This window comes from Paroedura picta, chromosome 3, assembly GCF_049243985.1.
Source record: "Paroedura picta isolate Pp20150507F chromosome 3, Ppicta_v3.0, whole genome shotgun sequence".
In the NCBI taxonomy this organism is placed as follows: Eukaryota; Metazoa; Chordata; class Lepidosauria; order Squamata; family Gekkonidae; genus Paroedura; species Paroedura picta.
In genome coordinates this window covers 99,800,170-99,821,311 of record NC_135371.1, presented here as the reverse complement: position 1 = coordinate 99,821,311, position 21,142 = coordinate 99,800,170, and the positions used below count along the sequence as shown (strand labels likewise).

Below are 21,142 nucleotides of genomic sequence, written 5' to 3'. Positions count from 1 at the left end.
CTGATTCATGTTCAATGTATGGCCTACTAAGACTCCTAGATCCTTTTTGCACATACCACTGCTAAGACAAGACTCCCCCATCCTGTACTGGTATATATGTTTTTTCCTACCTAAATGCAGAACTTTACATTTGTCCCTATTGAACTTCTTTTTATTCAGTTTAGCCCACTTCTCGAGCCTATCAATATCATCCTGTTTTCTGATTCTGTCTTCGGTTGTGTATGCCACCCCTCCTAGTTTAGTATTGTCTGCAAATCTAATAAGTATCCCCTCGAATCTCTCATCCCAATCATTTTTAAATATGTTAAATAACCCCAGTACAGATCCCTGGGGCAGTCACCCATAACCACTGCCCCACCTTTCAGAATTGTGTAATTTGATTTAACAGTATCTATGACTGGCTTGGTGGTCTATAGCAGACCCCCCACAATAATACCACATTCATTTCCTACTCCTTTTATATTTACCCAAATATACTCAACTGAACTTCCATGCTCAGGTACCTGTATTTCTTCAGAAGTATAAAGATTCTTAACATATATTGCTACACCTCCCCCTTCTTTGTCCCTTTTGAATAGACTGTACCCATCGATTCTAGTACTCCAATTGTGAGTATTATCCTACCAAGTTTCCATGATTCCTATTAGGTTATAGTCCCCTTCTTCCATTAGGACTATTAGTTCCTCCTGCATGTTTCCCATACTCTGTGCATTAATGTAGAGACATCGTAATCCATCCTTTGTGTGTCACATGGTTTTGGTTTTTGAAATTAGTAGTTTTGAAGTTAGTAGTTCCCTGCTTATGTGCCATTCCCTGTACATTTGCAGTCTCCTCATTTTCAGTTCTTGCCATCACACTAAGTTCTGAATTTATGTCTCACTCCCCCTTTAGATTTAGTTTAAAGCCCTCTTCACCAGGTGTGCAAGGGTTATCCCAAAGATATTTTTCCATCCCTTGTGAGGCACACACTGTCTCCTGATAGTAGTTCCTTAGGTTGACATCATAGACCATAATCCAGAAGTCCAAACCTCTCCCGACAACACCAGTGACGTAGCCAGTCATTTATTTGCATGATTTTTTCTCTCTTTCTAAGCCATGGACACTTACAGGAAGAACTGATGAAAACACAACCTGTACTCCCAGGTCCTTTACCTTTAACCCCAGATCCACAAAGTCTTTCTTAATACATTCTGTGCTGTGCTGGGCAGTATCATTTGTTCCTACATGAATGAGACAGAAGGGGTAATTATCTGTGGACCTTAAAAGCCTGTCCAGCTGTTCTGTGACATCACTGATGCATGCACCTGGTAGGCAGCAGATTTCTCTAGACAATAAGTCTGGTCTACACGCTTTGGCCTCTCTGTCTCTTAGCAGGGAATTCTCAATTACCAGTGCCAGTTTCTTTGTACCCTTTGGAGCAGACCTAGAACTCTCACCTGTGAGGGCCTGTGACTTGCTTCCTGGTCTTTGTGGGGGCTTGTTCATGTTCCTGTGTTCCTGAATCAACATCTTCAGGCAGATCCTGAACCGATTGCTAAACATCAATGGGGCAGTCCACCTCCTCTGGCAAGCAAGAGTCTTTTATAACACAAAGTCCCAGCCAGCAGAGGGCAGAGCTAGCAGTCAGCTCCTGAGATGCCACTTCTACCTTTCTCCCAGCTCTAAGTGCTTCTTCCTTCTCCCAATTCCAATCCCTGAAATATTCTTCAGCTTTCAAGTAACCCTGAAAGTGATGCCAGCTGGCCTTGCCTTTCAGCCACACCTCTTGAAATTACATGTTTACAGTGTGCACTGCATTATTAATAAAATAAAATCTTAGATTCAAATGGGTAGCCGTGCTGGTTTGAAGTAGCATCATAAAATCAGAATCCAGTAGCACCTGTAAGACCAACAAAGATTTATTCAGGGCAAGCACTCTTTGTCAGACACAAGGAAACATTCATCTCCACTGTCATAAAGCCCACCATGCAAAGCAGCAATTCTTCTTAGGGGAAATATTCTGTGGGATTCGGAGATCACTTGTAACTTTGAGAAATCTCTAGTCACCACCAAGAGGATGAAAAAGATGAAGAAAAGGTGCATCCACAGTTGTATAATAAAATTTCTTTTAATCCAGTTATAGATGAAAATGAACGTATTCTATAATATGTATGCCAGAGCTCAGAATGAAGCCTGAAATTTACACTCATTTTCAAAAGGCAAAGCTTTTCTCAGTGGCTTGCTCCTCAGTCAAGATACTCAAAACATTTCTATCCACCACTGTGTTCAGTCTTTTAATACTGGAAAAGTCATCAAAGTCTGAATACGGCTTCCATTTCACCTTTGAGCCAGTGGCTGTATTGATATTTTGAGGACTTTCCCAGTACTAAAAAACTGAAAATGGTGGTGGATAGAAATAATTTTGAATGTATTGACTGAGGAGCAAGCCACTGATGAAAGCTTGGCTTTTTGAAAAAGTGTAAATTTCAGACCTCGTTCTGACTGGCTCTGGGATGTCTACTATAGAATATATTCATTAAGACTTCATAATTGGATTAAAAAGGACTATTAAACAGCTGTGGTCACACCTTTTCTTCTTCCTTGTGGGTTCGACTGGTCTTTGATGTTGGCAATTCTATCAAGACCTGAGTATATATTTTCCCAGGGTTGGAAATGGGTGCCAGGGCAAGGGAAACCTGGGAAGAAAGGAATCATTCCAGCTCTCTAGGCTACAGAGTCTACCCTTGCTTTGGAGGGTAAATGCTGTGGCATTGGACACAGTCCTCTCTTGCTTAAATGTCTGAATCCCTTTGCAACAGTGGTCCTCCAGCCATTTTCTGCCATCAAGGCCCTGAGAAGAAAGTCTGAGAGGGAATAAATGGAAGAAGCCAATGGGGGAGTGCAGCAGATTCAGCTCTTCCCTCCCATTACTTTTCCAGTGTGTGTGATTTGAACAGGGTCACCTCAGACCAGACAGATGAGCAGAAAGCCACTCTGTCCTCCTGACTCCTCACTGGATTAGTGTAATGGTTAGGAGTGGTGGTTTCTAATCTGGTGAGTCAGATAGTGTTGTTCTCACAAAGCAGTTTTGTCACAGCTCTCTCAGCTTCACATAAGGGTATCTATTGTGAGGAGAGGAAGCTGTTTTGAGACTACTTCTGGTAGTGAAATGAGGGGCATAAAATCAAGTATATTTTTAAATGTATATATTTATTTATATTTAAATTTCTAGGCCACCCCTCTCTGAAGCAGGCTCATAGTATCTCATATTAAATCCCCCACAACTGGAGTTACCCCTTCAGGGCTCTGCAGCAACCCTGGTTGAGAATGACTGGTATAACCCATGGGAATGCTCATTTGATTTCAACTCCCCCCCCAGCTCTGTGTGCTAAGAAAAGGATATGGGGGGTACTCCTGTATTGGCCCATAGATTATGTATAATATAGTAACAGTTGCAGAAGTACAAGCTTGATATCTCTGTCTAGCTGACTAAAACTAAGCTAAGGGAAATCTTGCCTGTTCTATATCCCTTCATCTGTTGAGGAAAATCTGTAAACAGCATTTGCTGTTTACATAAAAGGCTAAGCCCTTAGTGGGCAGAGTGGACGGGACCGGTCCGGGTGAGGGGCGAATTGGAAGGTGCTTGGTCCCTCACCAGGACAGACAGCAGTTCTAGCCAGTCAGGTGAGGGCTCAATCGGAAGACGCAAAGCCAGTCGGGTGAGGGCCCAGGAGAAGCTGCGGCATCGGCAGGGGGGAGGCGTCCCTGGGGCCTGCCGAGCATGCCCGCTGCCTTGCTGAGGCAGCGGTGGAGGGGGGAGCTTTCAAAGCTCGTTCCTAGGAACAAGCTTTGAATCTAGTACAACATAAATCTTGGTCTCATCCAGCAAGGCAACTTGTTTTTTCCTTTGCTTTATGGTAAGCCCAGGCTAGTATAACTGAATTATTTGCTGAGAAGTGTTACTCATGCACCTGTCTTCAAAGTCACTCCAACAAAGTACCCGGGAGTTTGTACTGCAGCAGATACTACAGCATTCTGGGTATCATTTAAACTATGCTGTCTTTCCCATTGGCTCTACTCCTGTTCCTTTAAGAGCAGATTGACCTTCAGAAATTTCATGGATGAAGATTTTCCTCCCTTGGCAATAATGGTCAAAAATGCTTCGCCGGTGTGTGTCAGGTTGCTTCTTACAGGAATTCCCAGCCATGACTCTTGGGGTTATGCAAGAGATCTCTAGTGGTTGCATGGCCTTTCCCAGAAGTTCAGATGGCTGCTGACACCATTGGAGTCCACTTCTCCTGTTGCTCTACAGGCCTAGTTTCTTTCACCACAATGGAAACCAGCAAATGATCAATTGATGGGCTCCCATAGCTTATTTCTATGCCCACTCTTATGAAGGGGCATGTCACCACTTCCGTGGTTCCTCAAAGCCTGGAAAATATTTTTCCTTTTAAAAAAATATATAATTTTATTCAGTTTAAGGAGAAAAGGGGGGGAAGTATGGGTGGTATGAAGGAGGAGAGTAGCAGTTTAGTTGACACAATCTCATCCCTGTCACAGAGTTCACTAGTTTACCAGCTAGTCAATGGCAGTAGTTATATTACTTGGTATTTCAGGAAGCAATCCCAGCATTGCTGAAACTTCTCTGGTGGTTCTTTATCTAGCAGACTCGTCCATTTTGCCATTGATGCAAATTCTTCCATCTTCCATCTGCATCTTGATTTCTTATTTTAGGTATCAGAAGGGACTCTCGTTATATTTTTGGCTTTGTAGAGGGCATGTTTTAAAATTTTTACTGAATAACGCCTGTCTGCCAGTTGTTTTATAACTATATTGGCCTCCTTTATAAAGTCCGAGTAAACACTGCAGTTCCTTCTGATCCTTAGCAGTGAGGAAAATGGTAAATTCTTTTTTAGGTGGAAAGGATGAAAACTATCTGCAGCTAGGTAGAAATTGACATCTTGTAGGTTTTTTGTATAGTCCTGTTTCAATTCCTATGCCATCCCTATTAACCACTAAGTCTAGGAAATTTATCCTGGTGCATTAAATTACATTTCAAATTTGATGGTATTATGGTTTGAATTTGCATACTTCTTAAATTGCATCAGCTCCATTTCAGAGCCAGTCCAGAGAATGAAAATGTCATCCAAAAATCTCTTGTACATAGCTATATGTCTTTTGTACGGATTTACATCCTGAAAAAAATATTCTCAAAGCTGTCCATGAATAAGTTCGCTAACTCTGGAGCAAACTTGCAGCCCATTGCTGTACTTGAGATTTGCCAAATATAATCATTTTCAAATTGGAATTTTTTTTCTTGAGACATAGTTCCGTAATGTGGCATAAAAATGTTGTAGGGGGATTTAAATTCTGTCTTTTTTCTAGAACTTCATATAATACCTGTAAGGCCTCATCCTGTGGGATATTAGTGTACAGTGACACAACATCCATGGTAACCAATAAAATGTCCTTATCTATTATCTCCACTTGATGAATGTGGTTTAAAAATCCATAGTGTCTCTGAGGTAAGCTTTGGTGATAGGAACAAATGGCTTGATAAAAAGGTCAAGGTAGAAAGCTAGAGGTTCCAAAATTGAACCACATCTTGAAACTGTCTACCAGGAACTGGATGTGTTCCTTTATGTATTTTTGGAAGTTGGTAGAATTGGGGTGTTCTACCCTCAGACTGTGACAAAAAATCATGTGTGTTCTTATCAATATAGTTTTCCAAAAGTCCTTCCTGTAATAGTTCCATTATCTGATTTTTAATTTTTCTTGTAGGGTTATCCTGTATTTTAACATAATGTAAATCATTATTTAATTGTCTCCTTACTTCACTTATATAATCCTGTCTATCCCAAATCACTAGAGCCCCTCCTTTGTCTGCTGGTTTAAAAATCACATCTGTGCGTTGGCTCAAAGAAGTAAGTGTGGTCCTTTCAATGTGGCTCAAGTTGTGCCACACTGTTGTTTCCCTTTGGTTCGATCTTTTTATATCTTCTAGGACCAATTCCTGAAAAACCTGAATTCTAGGATTGGTGTTTGGAGGATTAAATGTAGATTTGGGTTTTAGGTTGTGAACATTTAAAGGTGTGTAAGAAGGTGTGTATCTAAAGAGACTCTTGTGGCGCAGAGTGGTAAGGCAGCCGTCTGAAAGCTTTGCCCATAAGGCTGGGAGTTCAATCCCAGCAGCCGGCTCAAGGTTGACTCAGCCTTCCATCCTTCCGAGGTCGGTAAAATGAGTACCCAGCTTGCTGGGGGGTAAACGGTGATGACTGGGGAAGGCACTGGCAAACCACCCCGTATTGAGTCTGCCATGAAAATGCTAGAGGGCGTCACCCCAAGGGTCAGACATGACTCGGTGCTTGCACAGGGGATACCTTTACCTTTACGAATTATCTATGTTATCTTTAAAATGATCTGCTAGTCTGATCTTTCTGAATAAAAATTGTATCTCTGCCATTAATTGAAATTCATTAACAGATGGGGTGGGAACAAATGATAATCCTTTCCTTAATACCAAAAGTTTTATTGGTTTAAATTGAACCTTCGATAGATTTACTACCTGTTGGTTCTGAGGGATCTCTTCACATTGCTGGATGTGGATACCTGATTCTTGTATCTCCTGCCTGACCTCATAGGCCTGGCCTGCTCTAAAAAATCACTGTTTCCGGTGACTCTGGAATTATGGGTGTCATCAGTAAGTGTCTCTGGCAAGGTACCAGATGTTTCAACAGATGTAGTTGATGGACAGATAGGATGGTTGTTGTCTTTACATACAACAGATCTTATAATTTTGTCAGAGCCACTATGCAGAAACATTGCCATCTTTTATCAACCATCCCTAGATGCAGAGCTCCACCTCTATTCTCGTACAGGAGATCAAAAAATATTAGGGACATGTTAGTTAAAAGTAGAATTAACAACAATAACAAAACAGTAACTACAATAGATGGAAAGGGTATTCCTCAAGGTTTTTTCCCCTGCGGCCACTGTTCGGTATGTGCTCTGGCATGCAAGAGAAGCACATTCCAGAATCAGGCTGGTGATAGAACATACCACATAAGACAATTTATAAATTGTTCAAGCAATTATGTCATCTATGTGACTGAATGTCTCTGTGGAAAACAATATGTGGGGTGTACATCTAGGACCCTAAGAACACGAATTTGCGAGCATAGGAGCAACATCAAATGCAAGAAGTTAACAGCTCCCTTGGCAAAGCACTTTGTGGAAGCTGGACACACAGAGACGCAGCTGTGATTCTGGGCCATTGAACAGGTGTCTGCCACGGCAGATATCCAAACTTTTGAGGAAAAAAGAACTGTTTTGGATATACCAGCTGAACTCTTTTACACATGGCCTTAATGAAAAGATGGACTGGATGTCAGCTTTTTAATATGTATCAATGTTGTATAAATGTACTTTAGTTTGCAGCTGGGAGACTGGATAAGGTGTCCTCCACCCCCTTTCCCTCCCCTACACACACACATTTTTTTGCTGGACTTCAAGGCCAGTCCACAGACGCTGATGCAACAATAGCAGGATTGCATCAGCCTTACAGATGGGCATAAATAGTTTCCTTCCTAATACAATGATATAGCTTGTTCTGACGCACATGAGAATACACTCTGAGTACAGAATTTAATGATAGTGAAGGTATGTATGGGGATACCCTGTTGGCAATATGGGCAATTTCACCTTTGAAAAAAAATTTTTTTCAAAAGAAGTCTCTTATTTTTACAGAGTGGTGACTTTAGGGACATAACATAGGAATTGGTCTCCAAAAAGGACAAAACTTACACATTACAGTAAGTCACCACTTATTTTTGAATGATTTACATATTAGACTCTGCTTTTAATTATGCTCATTCTGATATTTTCCAATATTTATTTATCTTTCAGGATCCCACTCAACCATTCAGCTACACATTATAGAGAGTTCTATATAGGTATATTTCTATATAGAGTGTATCATTATAATCTTGACCACTGAGGAAGACCCGGAAGGGTCGAAATGCGTTTGGTCCTTGGTTCTATGAACCCACTCATTATCATGAAGGATTCAAACTTTTTACAAAACTTGCAGGCACTTACTTCACTATACCACATACAGCTAAAAATCATCAGGAAGACTGGACAGAAGTAGCAAGGAATTTGTATTGGAAAGTTGTATGCAATATACGTACACGCATGCAGACATCTCAGTGATTGGGCAATATTTTGAGCTATTTTTCTTGATGCATACTGAGTTTAATGCAGTGGAATTGATTTCTGTTGCCTAGCCTATCATTCCTCTCAGCAGGGGAAAATCAATACAGATCAATCATCTGTGTTTTTGCATGCCATTAGATCCTGGTTTAACCTCTGTAGCCCCCTCCTACTGTGGACCACACAGTTTGAAAGAAGATTGATTGCTTTAGATAATCTGGGCACGACCCTTCCATTGAAACATCAGAAGTCATTACATCCTTTCCTAATCTCTCTTTCTTCCTTCCTTTGTTAAAAAACTCTAATTATAAAACCCAGCACTTTTGACACTCTGCCATTCCAATCCCCAAAAACACTGAGTTGTGAGCAGAAATCAAACTGGGCAAGGAGAATGAATTAAGGATTACTTTGGATCTTTTGTGTGTGTGGGGGGGGGAGGGGGGTGTTAATTCTATCTGACCTGCGGAACCTCTGTAAAAAGTAGCTTTCCTTTCCATACAGTTTAGATACTGTATGGGTGAACCTAAGGAGCCCTTGATCTCTTATTTTCCTTCCTTACCCCTCCCCTTGAGTCAAGTTATTTTTTTCAAGTTTGTGGCAAGCCATTATTTTTATGTATTTATTTAATTAAAGCATTGTTAGCTGCTTTTCTACTTTATGGGACTCAAGGTAGCTTATCTTTAAACCGCTCAGGGAGCGATATACATATTTGGCTAAGTGGGTGGAGAGGGGGCGGGGCCTGTCCTTTTTGCCCCAAGGCTGTCCTAACTGTCATGTCCTACTGTAACTTTGCCTCAGAACCCTGACAGAGTTGGCAGGAGGCTGCAGAGTGCTCCCCCTCCCCCTCCCTTCAGGCCTGCTGGAAAGGAGCCTTTAACATCCTGTGAGTGAGGGGAGGGAGGTATTTCCAAGAGCAACGAAGGGGGGCCTGAGGGCATTCCTTTTGAGGGTGAGGAACTTTCCCTTCTTCCAAACAGTTGGCTGACATGGAGGCCACAGAAAAGCTGCTTCTCACTTAAAATACTGCTCTGGCCAGATGGTAGACACAGCCAAGCCATGTGTATTTCTTCTTCACAACTCTCTGCAGATTTGAGGCCTACTGCACAGCATTATTCTGCAGACGAAACTGCATGCTGTTGTGGAGGTTCTTTTGACTCCTGTTTCATCTGCACAACAACCCTGTGCAGTGGGCCTCAAGTCTTTCTATTCAACAACCTATGTGGGAGGCCTTAAATGTTTCTTTACCACAACTCTGTCCAAAGTAGCCCTTTCTGCCTGGGGAGCTGATCTTTATAATCCCTTTGACTAAGGGGCTCTGATTTTTTTTCCTTTTGCCTTCACTTCTTTATCTTCTTAATCACTTCTTCCAAAGTATTCTTTTGGTTTCTGTGGGTGGGGTGGGTTTTGGGGGTGCTTTGGGATCTACTATTTCTTTCTCCTAGTGTTTCTTTCTTATTTTATCTGAGGGACAACATTGTTAGCCTTTTCTTCTTTGGGTTGTGTTTCTTTTAAAGTTTTACAGTTCTTTGTTTCAGTGTCCAGTTTTACAGTTTTTTATTTCAGTGTTTTGTTCTGGGGGGGCACTGCAGTTGTAGTTAGAGTTGTCCGTTCTCCCAGTTTGGTAGCTGTTGTACTTGTTGTAGTAGGCTGCTAACTTCGGGTACTGTTCTGCTCTGGTTTGGTGGCCTGGTGGGCACTGTTTGGCTCTCCTGCCAGAGCTGTTCTCATGCAACAGTTCTGTCAGAGCTCTCTCCGGGTATCTGGCATCAAATAGATAACGATTCTTTATGCTTGCCCTGTAAACCAGGATTGCAACTAGTGATTTGGTCATGGTTTAGAATTTTGATTGTACAAGGAAAGCAGAATTCACAGGGTTTGGGGGGATACATATGATTCCCCACATACCAGGAAATAACTTATTTCATTGCATGCAAAATAAGAAGCAGATCTCAGTTCGTTCAGATATCTACAAACTCTGGTTTGCTATTCCATCTGATCTGTGTCTTGAATCCTGACCAGCATGAGTGGAGTTGCACTGAAACAAGGCATTTTCTCTTTCCCTGTGTAGTTTTCTGATCCCCTGAAAATCATGCTCCTGTGCATCAGTGGATTTCTTCCCAAGAGCAATGTGGAGGGGAAAATGTGCAGTCACTAGTGGGAGGGAGAATCAGCACAAACTATCCTTTCCTCTGCCAACAGAAATGTCAAGCAATATGACCCTTGCTGCTGTTATGATCTTTGAGATTTGCTTGTGAAATGTTCATACATCAAGAGAAAATGAAATTTTGTTCTCATTGGCTCTTCTTTTATCTCATTAATTTCCCCAGAAACTTATTGAAGCTCAGACAGATTTAATTATGTTACAGAAGTGCTATAAAATCTTTGTTTAGGCTGACCTGGGATATAATATGCACAGAAGAATTTTAATAAGAACAAGAGCTTTAAAGCAATTAATAAGTTTGATTTGTATGTCTTGAAGGGCCATCTGTGATGGTCACACAGAAAATCCGTTCCTCTTACAAAGCTTTTCCCTCCAGTTTGCATCTAAAACTAACAAAATTAAATGTTGTAATGTAACCTCTTTGTTTTTGCAACTAGTAGCAAGAACCACAAGTAGTGGAACATAATGAAACCCACTTGAAAAGTGTCAGTCTCCTTGCAAAGTGTCAGTCTCCTTGTGCTTCTCCTGAGCTATCCATAACACTGATACAAGTTGAATTACTTTGCTTTGAAGGCATTTTGGCTCCCAAATCTGATAGGAAAATGCCCCCAGAATAATTTTACCAGAATAAAGGTGGAAGATGCCATGTAATAAGGGAATTAGGATGTTGGGGATACATATTTTTCCATCTACAGTCTCATCTAACACATGGTATATTAATTTTGATAGTGTTCATTGCATAATTTGGCATTTTAACAGGCATTTCCAGCGTTGCAGGAACTCTTCCGATGACTCTTGGTTTAGGATGTTTGTCAGCTTTGCCATCGATACAAATTCACCCATGTTATGTATCCATTCATCTTCTCCTGGTAGGGACGGCTTCTTCCATCTTGTCGCTACTATCAGTCTAGCGGTAGTGTAAAAGAATATTTCTCTTTGCTGCTTCGAAAGATTGGGAGAAAAAAATATAACAGCATATATTTAGGATTCATTGGAAATATACATTTTATAATTTTTTGCATCAACCCATGTATCTTAACCCAAAATTTATGAACAACTTCACATTTCCACCACATATGATAAAATGATCCTATTGTCTTTTTACATCTCCAGCATCTGCTATCGGCCTCTGGAGAGATTTTAGCTAATACTTTAGAGGTTATGTGTCATCTGTAAAACATTTTGAAACTTCCTTCCCTTAATGATTGGCACTTTGTAAACTTGATGTTCTTTTTCCAGAGTTGTTTCCATTCTTCTAACGTGTTTTGGCCAAAGTTCTGCATCCATTTAATCATACAGCTTTTTACTTGTTCACTATCTGTTTCCATTTTAAGCAGATGTTTGTAATTTCGGCTTAGCAAGTGGGGTTTATGCTTTTTTATTATCATTTCAAATTCAGTGCTCTCGCTGGACAGATTTTTTTAACTTCCCATTTCTGATTTTCAACTAGAGACTAGTTGCTGATGTGTGAACCAGTTCAGATTTTTGTGTTCTTGTATCATCTGGGAATAGGTCTTTATTTGCCCTTATTATGAAATCCAGATATTTCAATACTCCTAATTTCTGTTGTTGACTATGTGTTGTATATGCCTCTACTGGAGATTTCAGTAACGGGAATCTGGAAGTTACTCTATCCTTATATTTCCTCCATACCTTCAAGAGATTTCCTTAGTTTTCCCTGATCTTATGGCCAGAGCAAATTATGCAGGCCCTGTTTTAGATTGATTTTCTCCAGTTCAAGGTCTCTCTTTAATGGGTTGTTGATCCAGACTGCAAGCCAGGTTAGACTGCAGCATGATAATACGGTTTGAGGTTGGGTACTCCCATCCCACCCCTTGACCTGTCATCCTGCAGAACCTTGATGGTTATTCTAGGCCACTTGTTGCTCCTTATACATTTATTTATATCTTTTTGTCAGTTCTGTATGGTTTTTTTCTTAATGTCCAGAGGGAGGGCTTGAAACAAAAAGTTCATGTTAGGTAGCACTCTCATTTTAATTGCCACAATTCTTGCTTATCATGTTAGTTTTTGCTTAGACTATATGATTCCATGTTTTCAAATAATTGTTCTGAATTATTTTCTTAAGGTCCATGTCTAGGTATATACCTAGATACTTGATTTTGTCTGGGTTGACATTGCATCATGTTGATTTCCTTATCGCTGTGTTTTTTTAATATATCATCTGTTGATAGAGATTTTTTTGTCTTCATCCTGTTAATTCCATAGCTTGACACCTGACCAGAATTTTGTGTATGATCCATCACCATAGTAATTGATTCTTCTGGTTTTGCAGTGTTAGTAGGACATTGTCTCCATAGCTTCTTATCTTGAATTCTTGATTGTCCACTATAATTCCAATGATTTTCTCATTTGCTCTTAATTTATTTGCCAATGTTTCCAATATTATATTAAATAAAAGCGGAGTAAGCTGACATCCTTGTCTTGTTCCTTTGCCAATTTGGATTTTTTCCTCTGTTACCATACCATTCACCAGAACCCTAGTTTCTTGCTTAGAGTAAATTCATTGTATCAATCTCTCAAAGTTTGTTCCTCATTCCATCTGTTGAAGTACTGTTATCAGGTAATTCCAACTGACGGTATTGAAGGCTTTTTCCATATCTAAAAATACAAACACTGCAACTAAATCTCTTGACTTTGCCAAATCTAGAGCATTCAAGGCAAAACTAACATAGTCTTTCATCTGTCTTTCTGGTATGAATCCAGTTTGGTCATCATGTATGATTTCGGTTATAACTTTCATCAGTCTCTTGGCCAGGATTTTTGTGAAAATTTTGTAATCTACATTAAGTAGAGAAATTGGTCTATAGGACTGTGGTATCTGCACCTTCTTTGGGGCCCAGCGATATATAGGCTTGCTGCCAGGATTCTGGAAGTGTTTCTATATTGTTGTTGATAATTTCATTCATTGTGTGCTGTAGAGGTAGGGATATTTCATGTTTCATGTTTATATAAAATTAAGCTGGAAGCTCATCTGGTTTGCCTGATTTCAGAGATATTATGGCATCCTCAATTTTTTGTGCTGATATTCTTTGATTTTTAAAAGCTTTTGATGCTCTTGTATGAATACATTTCCCACCCTTGGGGCTTCATATAATTTATTGAAATAATTAAGAAAGCATTGTTGTATGTGTTGTATTCTTGATTTCCTACTTTCAGCGAGGATATGTTTTTTCTTCCTTTTCATTTCTCAATCTATATGCTAAGAATTTTCCTGGTTTGTCTGCCAATTCAGATTTTTTTTTCCTTTAGGTTTTTTTCCACATTTCTTCTGTCTCAAGAAGGTCTCTTTGAGTTTTGAGATTCCTGATTTCATTCAGTAGCTTTTTAGATGGGTTTTATTTTTTTGGTTTTTAGTCTCAAGAATTTGCAGTCAGTCCAAGATACCAGATACTGTTTCCCTTCTTTTCTTTTTTATAAAAGACTGACAGCTGATTAATCTCCCTCTTAAGAAGGCTTTGCTCACTTCCCAGATGATGAGGTGTTTCATTCCTTCTGTATGATTTAATTTGAAAAACTGTTTTACTTTTGTTTGGCAGTTTTCCAATCTTTTAGAATGTAATTTTTCAAATGCCATCGTCTGCCTATCCTTACGATGAACGTGGTTATTTGTAAGGGTGCATGGTCAGCATAAGTATTTGGTAAGATCTCTATGTTCGTCACTTGGGATGTTAAACTCTGAGAGACCCAGAATTGGTCTAATTTTTCCTTCTTGCCTTGGCTTTTCCTGCTCTTCTTGTTTGTTTCTCAAAGATGAAAGAAAGAGTAAGAGGCAAATTATATCTTGAGCCCAATTGTAGTGCCCCCTTGATGCTTAGAAGTGCTGGCTCTGTTATGTTCAAACACTTCCTACCTCTCTAGATATTGAGAGAGGCATTCCATGATAAAGTTAAGCTGGGTCAGCTGTTGATTGCCACTTCCTGTTCTTGTTCATGTCGAGGGGATCTCGTCTAGGAGCCCCACTGATTCAGTGCATTCCCCAATGCCAGAGGCTGTCAGGGGAGGTCTCCGGGGAGAAGTTTGCGTGTTTCCCACAGTCTCGTCCAGCTACTTGGACTTTATCTTGCCTGTTGGGGAGGACCTTCAATTCAGTCCTGTCACTTTGCCATGTTCCTAGAAGTCCAAAAATGTGGTAGCTTTTAATTTATTAAATTGCTAATAATTTAATGCTGAAGAGGAGCTATTCCTTCCCTTCTGAATTCCCCCAAAGATGTAAATACTATTCATGTGGAATGATCATGTTTGCCAGAATCTGCTGCTAACATGACCTGAGAATTGTCTAATATGTATGCTGGTGCCCTTTGCAGGGAATCATTCAGGAGTATGGAGTAGAGGGCAAAGAACATTAACTTCTTCAGGCTTCAACATGACCATCCTCTTCCCCCCTGTCTCTTGCAACAATCCCTGTCTTTAATTTTACCTCACGACATAGGCGTAAACCTTTCTAAGTCGTGCCCTGGGCCTTTGATTGGAAACTGTTATTCTTGTTTTTGCTAGCTTTTAATTGTCCTACATACCTGCTTGTCTTCTCTCCTAGCAATAATGCTGGATAGTGAATTGTTGTGTTTGGACTTATCTTTGTGGTGAGGCATTCAGCCTCTGATCAATGGCTGCTAGAGCTCCCTGGCAACGCAGTGGGCCATTTTTGATGGTGCTTGAAACAACTGTGTATAGATAGTGCACTGGATTTTTTAATACAGTTAATTGGGTGAAGAAACAGTAAGACACGATGGTGGCTGGAAGAAGGCTACCAGAGAGACATGGTTGAGAGGACCTAATGGGGGAAGCAGGGAGCAATATTACTGTACTTTTCAAAAAATTTCCCCATCTCTCTCCTAGCAGATTTCTCCTATGATTCTTTAAATAGCCTCTGCTGTCAGCTGTGTGTGGAATTTCATTTGACAAGGTGCCTGCAGAACCAGATGGAATGAACAGCAGGTCCTTGAGCTTCTCTCCAAGCATGATCCGAAGGCAGGGGTTCCTGATGTGATGTCTGTGAGCATCATGGTGACCGCCAATACCTTTCTTGCTGCCCACCAAGTGTTTATAGAAGTGGGTGAGAACCATTGGGGATTTTGCCCAGTAGGGTGTAGTCTGCATGGGTCTTTTTACCTAGTCCCAGTTCAAATGAATCCCTCCCGTCTACACTGAATTTGATTTGCATTTTGATTTGGGGTGCTTTAAATCTTCCCTCTGCAACATGCATGATTGAATCGTGGTGACCCTACTTTCCCCCTGCAATACAGTGGAGTGGATAAAAGCCTCTACATGTGAAAAACCTACATCAGGAATAGTACAGCTTCCTGTTTTTTCTGAATGAACTTGTTGCCTCACTGTAGTCTATCCTGATTGGCCAGGGCGTCAGTTCAAAGATTTGGTTTTAAAGTGACTGCACTCCAGAAGCCCTACATTCTCTCAGCAAACATTTGGCTCTTGATTCCCTCCCCCTTAAGAGCCTCTTGTGGCGCAGAGTGGTAAGGCAGCCGTCTGAAAGCTTTGCCCATGAGGCTGGGAGTTCAATCCCAGCAGCCGGCTCAAGGTTGACTCAGCCTTCCATCCTTCCGAGGTCGGTAAAATGAGTACCCAGCTTGCTGGGGGGTAAACGGTAATGACTGGGGAAGGCACTGGCAAACCACCCCGTATTGAGTCTGCCATGAAAACGCTGGAGGGCGTCACCCCAAGGGTCAGACATGACTCGGTGCTTGCACAGGGGATACCTTTACCTTTACCTTTACCTTCCCTCCCCCTTTGCTGTCTCCAATACTCCCCCCCCCCTTTCAAGAAAAGAAAGAGGCTCCTGCTGTGCTTGGCTCCCCCCACCCCCATTCTGAGCTTCCCCAATCACATGCAGGACACTTTTTGTTTCAATGGGGGAGGGGATAGAGGAAGAACCAAGTTTAAATCTATCTGAATTCAGCAGGATGCACAATGGGATAAACTAAAGTAAGTGCAGAATCAGCCCAGGACTTCATATTTGCTACTGAAGATCTGATTGTCTATGTAGGTTAAACTAATATTGTTTTAGTGGCAGCTGCCACCATAATATTGTTTTCATTACCTCTCTCAGTGTATTTTTTAAAAATTCATCCTCTTCTGACATTTGTCTTCCTTTTTGTGTGTGGTTCTGGCATCTGTACTGACCATGTTGTAGTTGTGCTCACCACAACATGGCTGCTACAAATACTATGTCAGTATTTCAAAGGCACCCACAGATTCAGAAAGTTAGGAATGCTTGTCCTAAGGGTTAGCCAGTGCTGCCATTTACAAAAGACTGATAGCTGATTCTGTAGTTTAGGGGTAGTCAACCTGTGGTCCTCCAGATGTTCATGGACTACAATTCCCATGAGCCCCTGCCAGCAAATGCTGGCAGGGGCTCATGGGAATTGTAGTCCATGAACATCTGGAGGACCACAGGTTGACTACCCCTGCTGTAGTTCACAGCAGGGCGTGGTCATAAAAAAGATATCTTACAGAAGGATTTGGATCAAATGTTAGGACTGGTAAAACTCTGGGATTGTTACTTTCACAATCTCTGTTGAGTTGCACAGGTATCTTCAAATGCCAATGTCCAGTCTCTCCCAGCCAGGAGCCCAAACATTACTGCCGCCCCCACCACCAGGTGTGTGTGTGTGGGGTGTCACAGGGCCAATGCTATTTCCCCTTGTTGCTGCCTCCATCCAGATCCACCTGAAAGTCACCGCAACTGCTGGGATGGGCTCTGGGTGGAGGTCAAACAGCGAAGGAGAATTGTGGGAGGCAGAGGACCAAGGGCTGCCACTGCTGCCTGCAACACCCAGGAAGTGGCTAAGGCTCAGCAAAAGGTCCAAAGAGGAGCCAGCCTCCCCCAGAACAGCACCAGCAGCAGTGCAGCTGCCACCAGAGTCCCACAACACCCCACCAAAGCCATGCCAGGGATCAGAGTCCCACGATGCTCCAGAGGAGCATGACTCTAGGACATAGCCCAACAGTGGCCCTGCCTGCAACAGTGAGCAAGCCCAGGAGAAACAGTGCATGATCTGGCGGCCCCACTCTAGAGGCTGCTGGGAAGACACGGACTCTGAGGGCAGTATTCTTAAAAATTTGGGAGTGGGAAACTAAGGGGTAGGGATAGGAATGAAAAGGGAGATAAAAGGAAAGCAGCTGGAAACAGGTGGGGTCAGATGCAAGAGAGAGGAGCGCTGAAGACCCAAAGAGGAGACAGAGTGAACAAAAGAAAGATGGAGGTCAAAATAGGAGAGGCGGGAACAAAGACGGAGGATGAGAGAGACCCAGGAGGGGAAGAGTTCCAGGACAGCTGGAGGAGGTCCTTAAACTCTCTAGTGGTAGATGACCATTTCAAATGAGGGTAGTGGGAAGAGTCCACTTTGGAGGAAGACAACCCCACACCCCCTCCTATCTGAAAGGGAGTGCTCTGAAAGGGAGTGCTGGACTGCAGACCGCAGACCAGGCACTAGGGGGAGCCCTAGCTGCTGTGGTGCTGTGGCATGACAAAATTGCGGAGAATGTGGGCTCTGGGGCCATGCTAAAGAAGCCCATACCCCACCTTCTGTCTCTCCCCCAGGTAGGTTAGCACCCGAGTTATTCTAAGGCCCACTAGATTGTGGGAGCTCTGCCGAGGGCTGGGAAGGAAATATCAGCCTTTTTGGAGGAGTAAGCCACGAGATAGACATATACTCGGAGACTTTTGAGAGGACCACTGAGGCGGCCCATTGGTCTTCCCCACAGTGGGCTTACTTGCTAGGACTCTATTTTATAGGTGAGGGTCAGGCCGCCCTGATGGATCGAGTTGGGGTGGGAGACTTCAAAAAAGTCAAAAAAGCCATTCTTTACTATTACGAGGTCTCCCTGGAGACGCTTTGACAGAAACTAAGGGCAACCACCTACCAACTGGGGATGCAACCCCGAGCCTGGGTGGCAATGCTTAAAGACAGCACAATCCACTGGATGCAGCCCGAAAAAGATGATGGACAGAGGCTCGTTGATTTGCTGCCACACTGCGCCCATCGCTGGATCTCCTGCTTCAGGCCAGCCAACCTCATCACAGTGGTTACCTTGCTAGAGAACTTCTTGGCAGCTGAAGGTAAAGATTGAGGAAAAGATCCCACCTGGACCGACTTGAGCACAACTACCCCTCGGCCTACAGGACCGCCAGGATCTGGCCCTGGTAGAGAGGCCAACCGGGCGTGGGGGGGGGGGCTACACCAGGGCACCATGACGACTGGGGAGAATCCCTGGAGGAACTGGAGGATTCCTCTGGGAACCCATGCAGACAGAAGAGGGCCCTCTGGAGGGAGAGGCCCCAGCCCATCAGCCTGCCCACTAACCCTACCGCCCAACTCGGGTTGCTGAAATGGAAAGGGGACTCCGCTTCACATGCGTACTATGGGGCCACTTTCACAAAGATTGTCTGATGATGGGTTGGGATTATAGCCTACAGGTCTGCACTCCAAGGGTGAAACCCTGCCCCATAATCATGTGCATTCTATTAGAGGGCCACCCATCAAGAGCCATCCTGGATACAGGCAGTTCCATCTCGGAAGAGAACCCGAAAGAAAGCCTGGGAAGAGGACCTGGAAGAAGGCTCCTCGCAGCCAGAGTATTGTCAGCATTGTCAGAAGAGGACCACCGGTGGCAAGGCGATCCAGCCTTTTGTGAAGCCCAACAGGAGGATACCTCATTGGATGGACTCCGCAATATCATAGCAGTAAGCGAGGTTGAGGTGGTGGATATGTGAAGGGCTCAAAGGGTTACCCCAGGGTGGTTTAGGTGGTGGCCGGGAGAACGGGGAGGATCAACAACTCCTAGTACCCACCAAATACTGGGAGTAGGTGCTGTGCATGGCCCATGACCATCATGGACCTCCATGGACAAAGATACCTTCCTACATTGCCAGACCTGTAAACTCTGCCAGAGAACAACCAACCGTCCGGTATCAAGGGCGTCATTGATGCCCATGTCCATGATTGAAGCCCCACTTGAGCAAGTGGTAATTGATTTGATCATAGAATCATAGGGTTGGAAGGGACTTCCAGTGTCATCTAGTCCAACCCCTTACTAAGTTCCTTATTGCAGGCGCTGACCATATAATAAGTTTTATTTTAAAACACTGTGTTGAAAAGTTAGTTGAAGACAGTGAGTTCAAATCTTTATGCATAATAAGGTATTAAGAGGCCAAACATTTTAATGATATATCACAGACCTCTATGTTTTTGTTGTGTGCTGTTTTGTTGCTAGCATTTCACCCACACATTATTGAAACAGAAACTTCAAGGACTGTGTATTTTGATCTCTCTGTTCATTTGAGGATTTTGTATCCATCTCTAGGATCTGATATAATAGCCAGGGAAGACAGGTGTATCCTGAGAATCTGTTAATTGTGTCCATGTGTCCTGAGCCTTCGGGGAGGGCGGTATATAAATATGAATAAATAAATAATAAATAAGCCCCCTCCGTTGTTCCTGTTCTATTCCCATCAATACCTGTAATTTTTCCTTTATTGCTATGTGTTTATTTTATCCTCTGTAATAGCACCAAAAGCTCTCTTCAATTTAGATTCTCTTCTACAGCCTCTGGAACCATGCAGCATCCCGTTGGATGCCTTCATTACCGACACACAGCAGGCTGGAGACCTTGGAGATTATTCTACAATAACTCAGCCTGGTCAGTATGTAGTCTCCTGTTCCTTTAATAAATCTTTCAGTGCCGTTTCCCTGATGTTTGGTGAGCTTGCGGGTTGGGGGTTGGCTATTTCCAATGAGTTATTATCCCACACTTATCAGCATTAAACTGGATTTGGCATCTTGTAATCTGGGATTTCAGTGATCTAAATCCTTCATCATTTGGCAGCCCCATTTGGCATTGGTATTTTAAATTATATTTCTCAGCTTATTGTGTGCTGCACATTTGGAATCCTTGTTTACAGTCTTTAATAATAGTAAAAGAAAGAAACTTTCAGGGTTCAATACTAACTGGAAGTCATTTTCCAGTAGGGTTCTTGAAAATTGTCTTAAAGGAGGGGCCCAGTGGCATGCAGACAGTCCCAAATTGAAAGGTCTCCACTATCCCCAGTTAAAAGATCTGGCAGTAAATGATGTGAAAGAAACTCTGGAGAGCCCCTGCCAGTCTGAGTTCTGTCTTTGAGGGGTTGATTCAGATTAAGGTAGCTTCAGATGTTAGAAAATTTGGACCTGCATGTTTCTTCCCCATGATGACATGTACAGATTCCAAATGCAAAGGAATTTCTCAATCCCCTAGGGAGAGAAGCACAACACCCCCCTCCCCAAGACACGCTAAAGAATGGGAACAAGAAGGATAAATTTCTGTTCCTTATTCTTGTCCATTTGTTTTTACGCATCCTCTGAAACGGCCTTTAGAAATTCTGTCTAATCTTTTTTACAGAAAATATAGTTACCACCTAGCCTGTCACTTGGTATTAAAGGCTAGTTTGTGAGAAAGAAATTGGAGAGTATGTATTTTTGCCCTCCAACAGGTCTTGTGGACATTAATTTTTGTGACTTATACATATATTCTAATTAGTGCCATTTTTCTGATGCTGCATAAAGACAGCACCGTATCTATTAATGAGAAAGATCTGGCAGCTCTGTTCAGGCCAAAGTATATACCGTATTTGCCGGCGTATAAGACAACTGGGCGTATAAGACGACCCCCCAACATTTCCACTCAAAATACAGTACTATGGGCCACTATGGGCAGCTCTGTCTATCCCAACTGAAGTGCACCCGGCGTATAGGACGACCACCCCCCACTTGGAGG

General features: G+C 42.4%; 1 protein-coding gene across 7 annotated transcripts in view; it reads left to right on the top strand.

The window, feature by feature from the left end:
- Window positions 1-21,142, top strand: part of PPP2R2B (protein phosphatase 2 regulatory subunit Bbeta) — a 437,083-nt gene that overhangs the window by 262,911 nt on the left and 153,030 nt on the right. Inside the window, exons 1-3 of one of the 7 annotated variants that reach the window (XM_077326989.1) lie at window positions 16,807-18,449; window positions 18,859-19,073; window positions 19,936-20,029. The exons of 4 other annotated variants lie outside the window; for them this stretch is intronic. In XM_077326989.1, coding sequence (XP_077183104.1) covers window positions 18,263-18,449; window positions 18,859-19,073; window positions 19,936-20,029 — 496 coding nt within the window. In that variant the 5' untranslated portion in view covers window positions 16,807-18,262. Of the gene's footprint in view, window positions 1-16,806; window positions 18,450-18,858; window positions 19,074-19,935; window positions 20,030-21,142 lie in introns of those variants that run through there. 2 more of the 7 variants (XM_077326991.1, XM_077326993.1) reach the window with 2 other exon arrangements.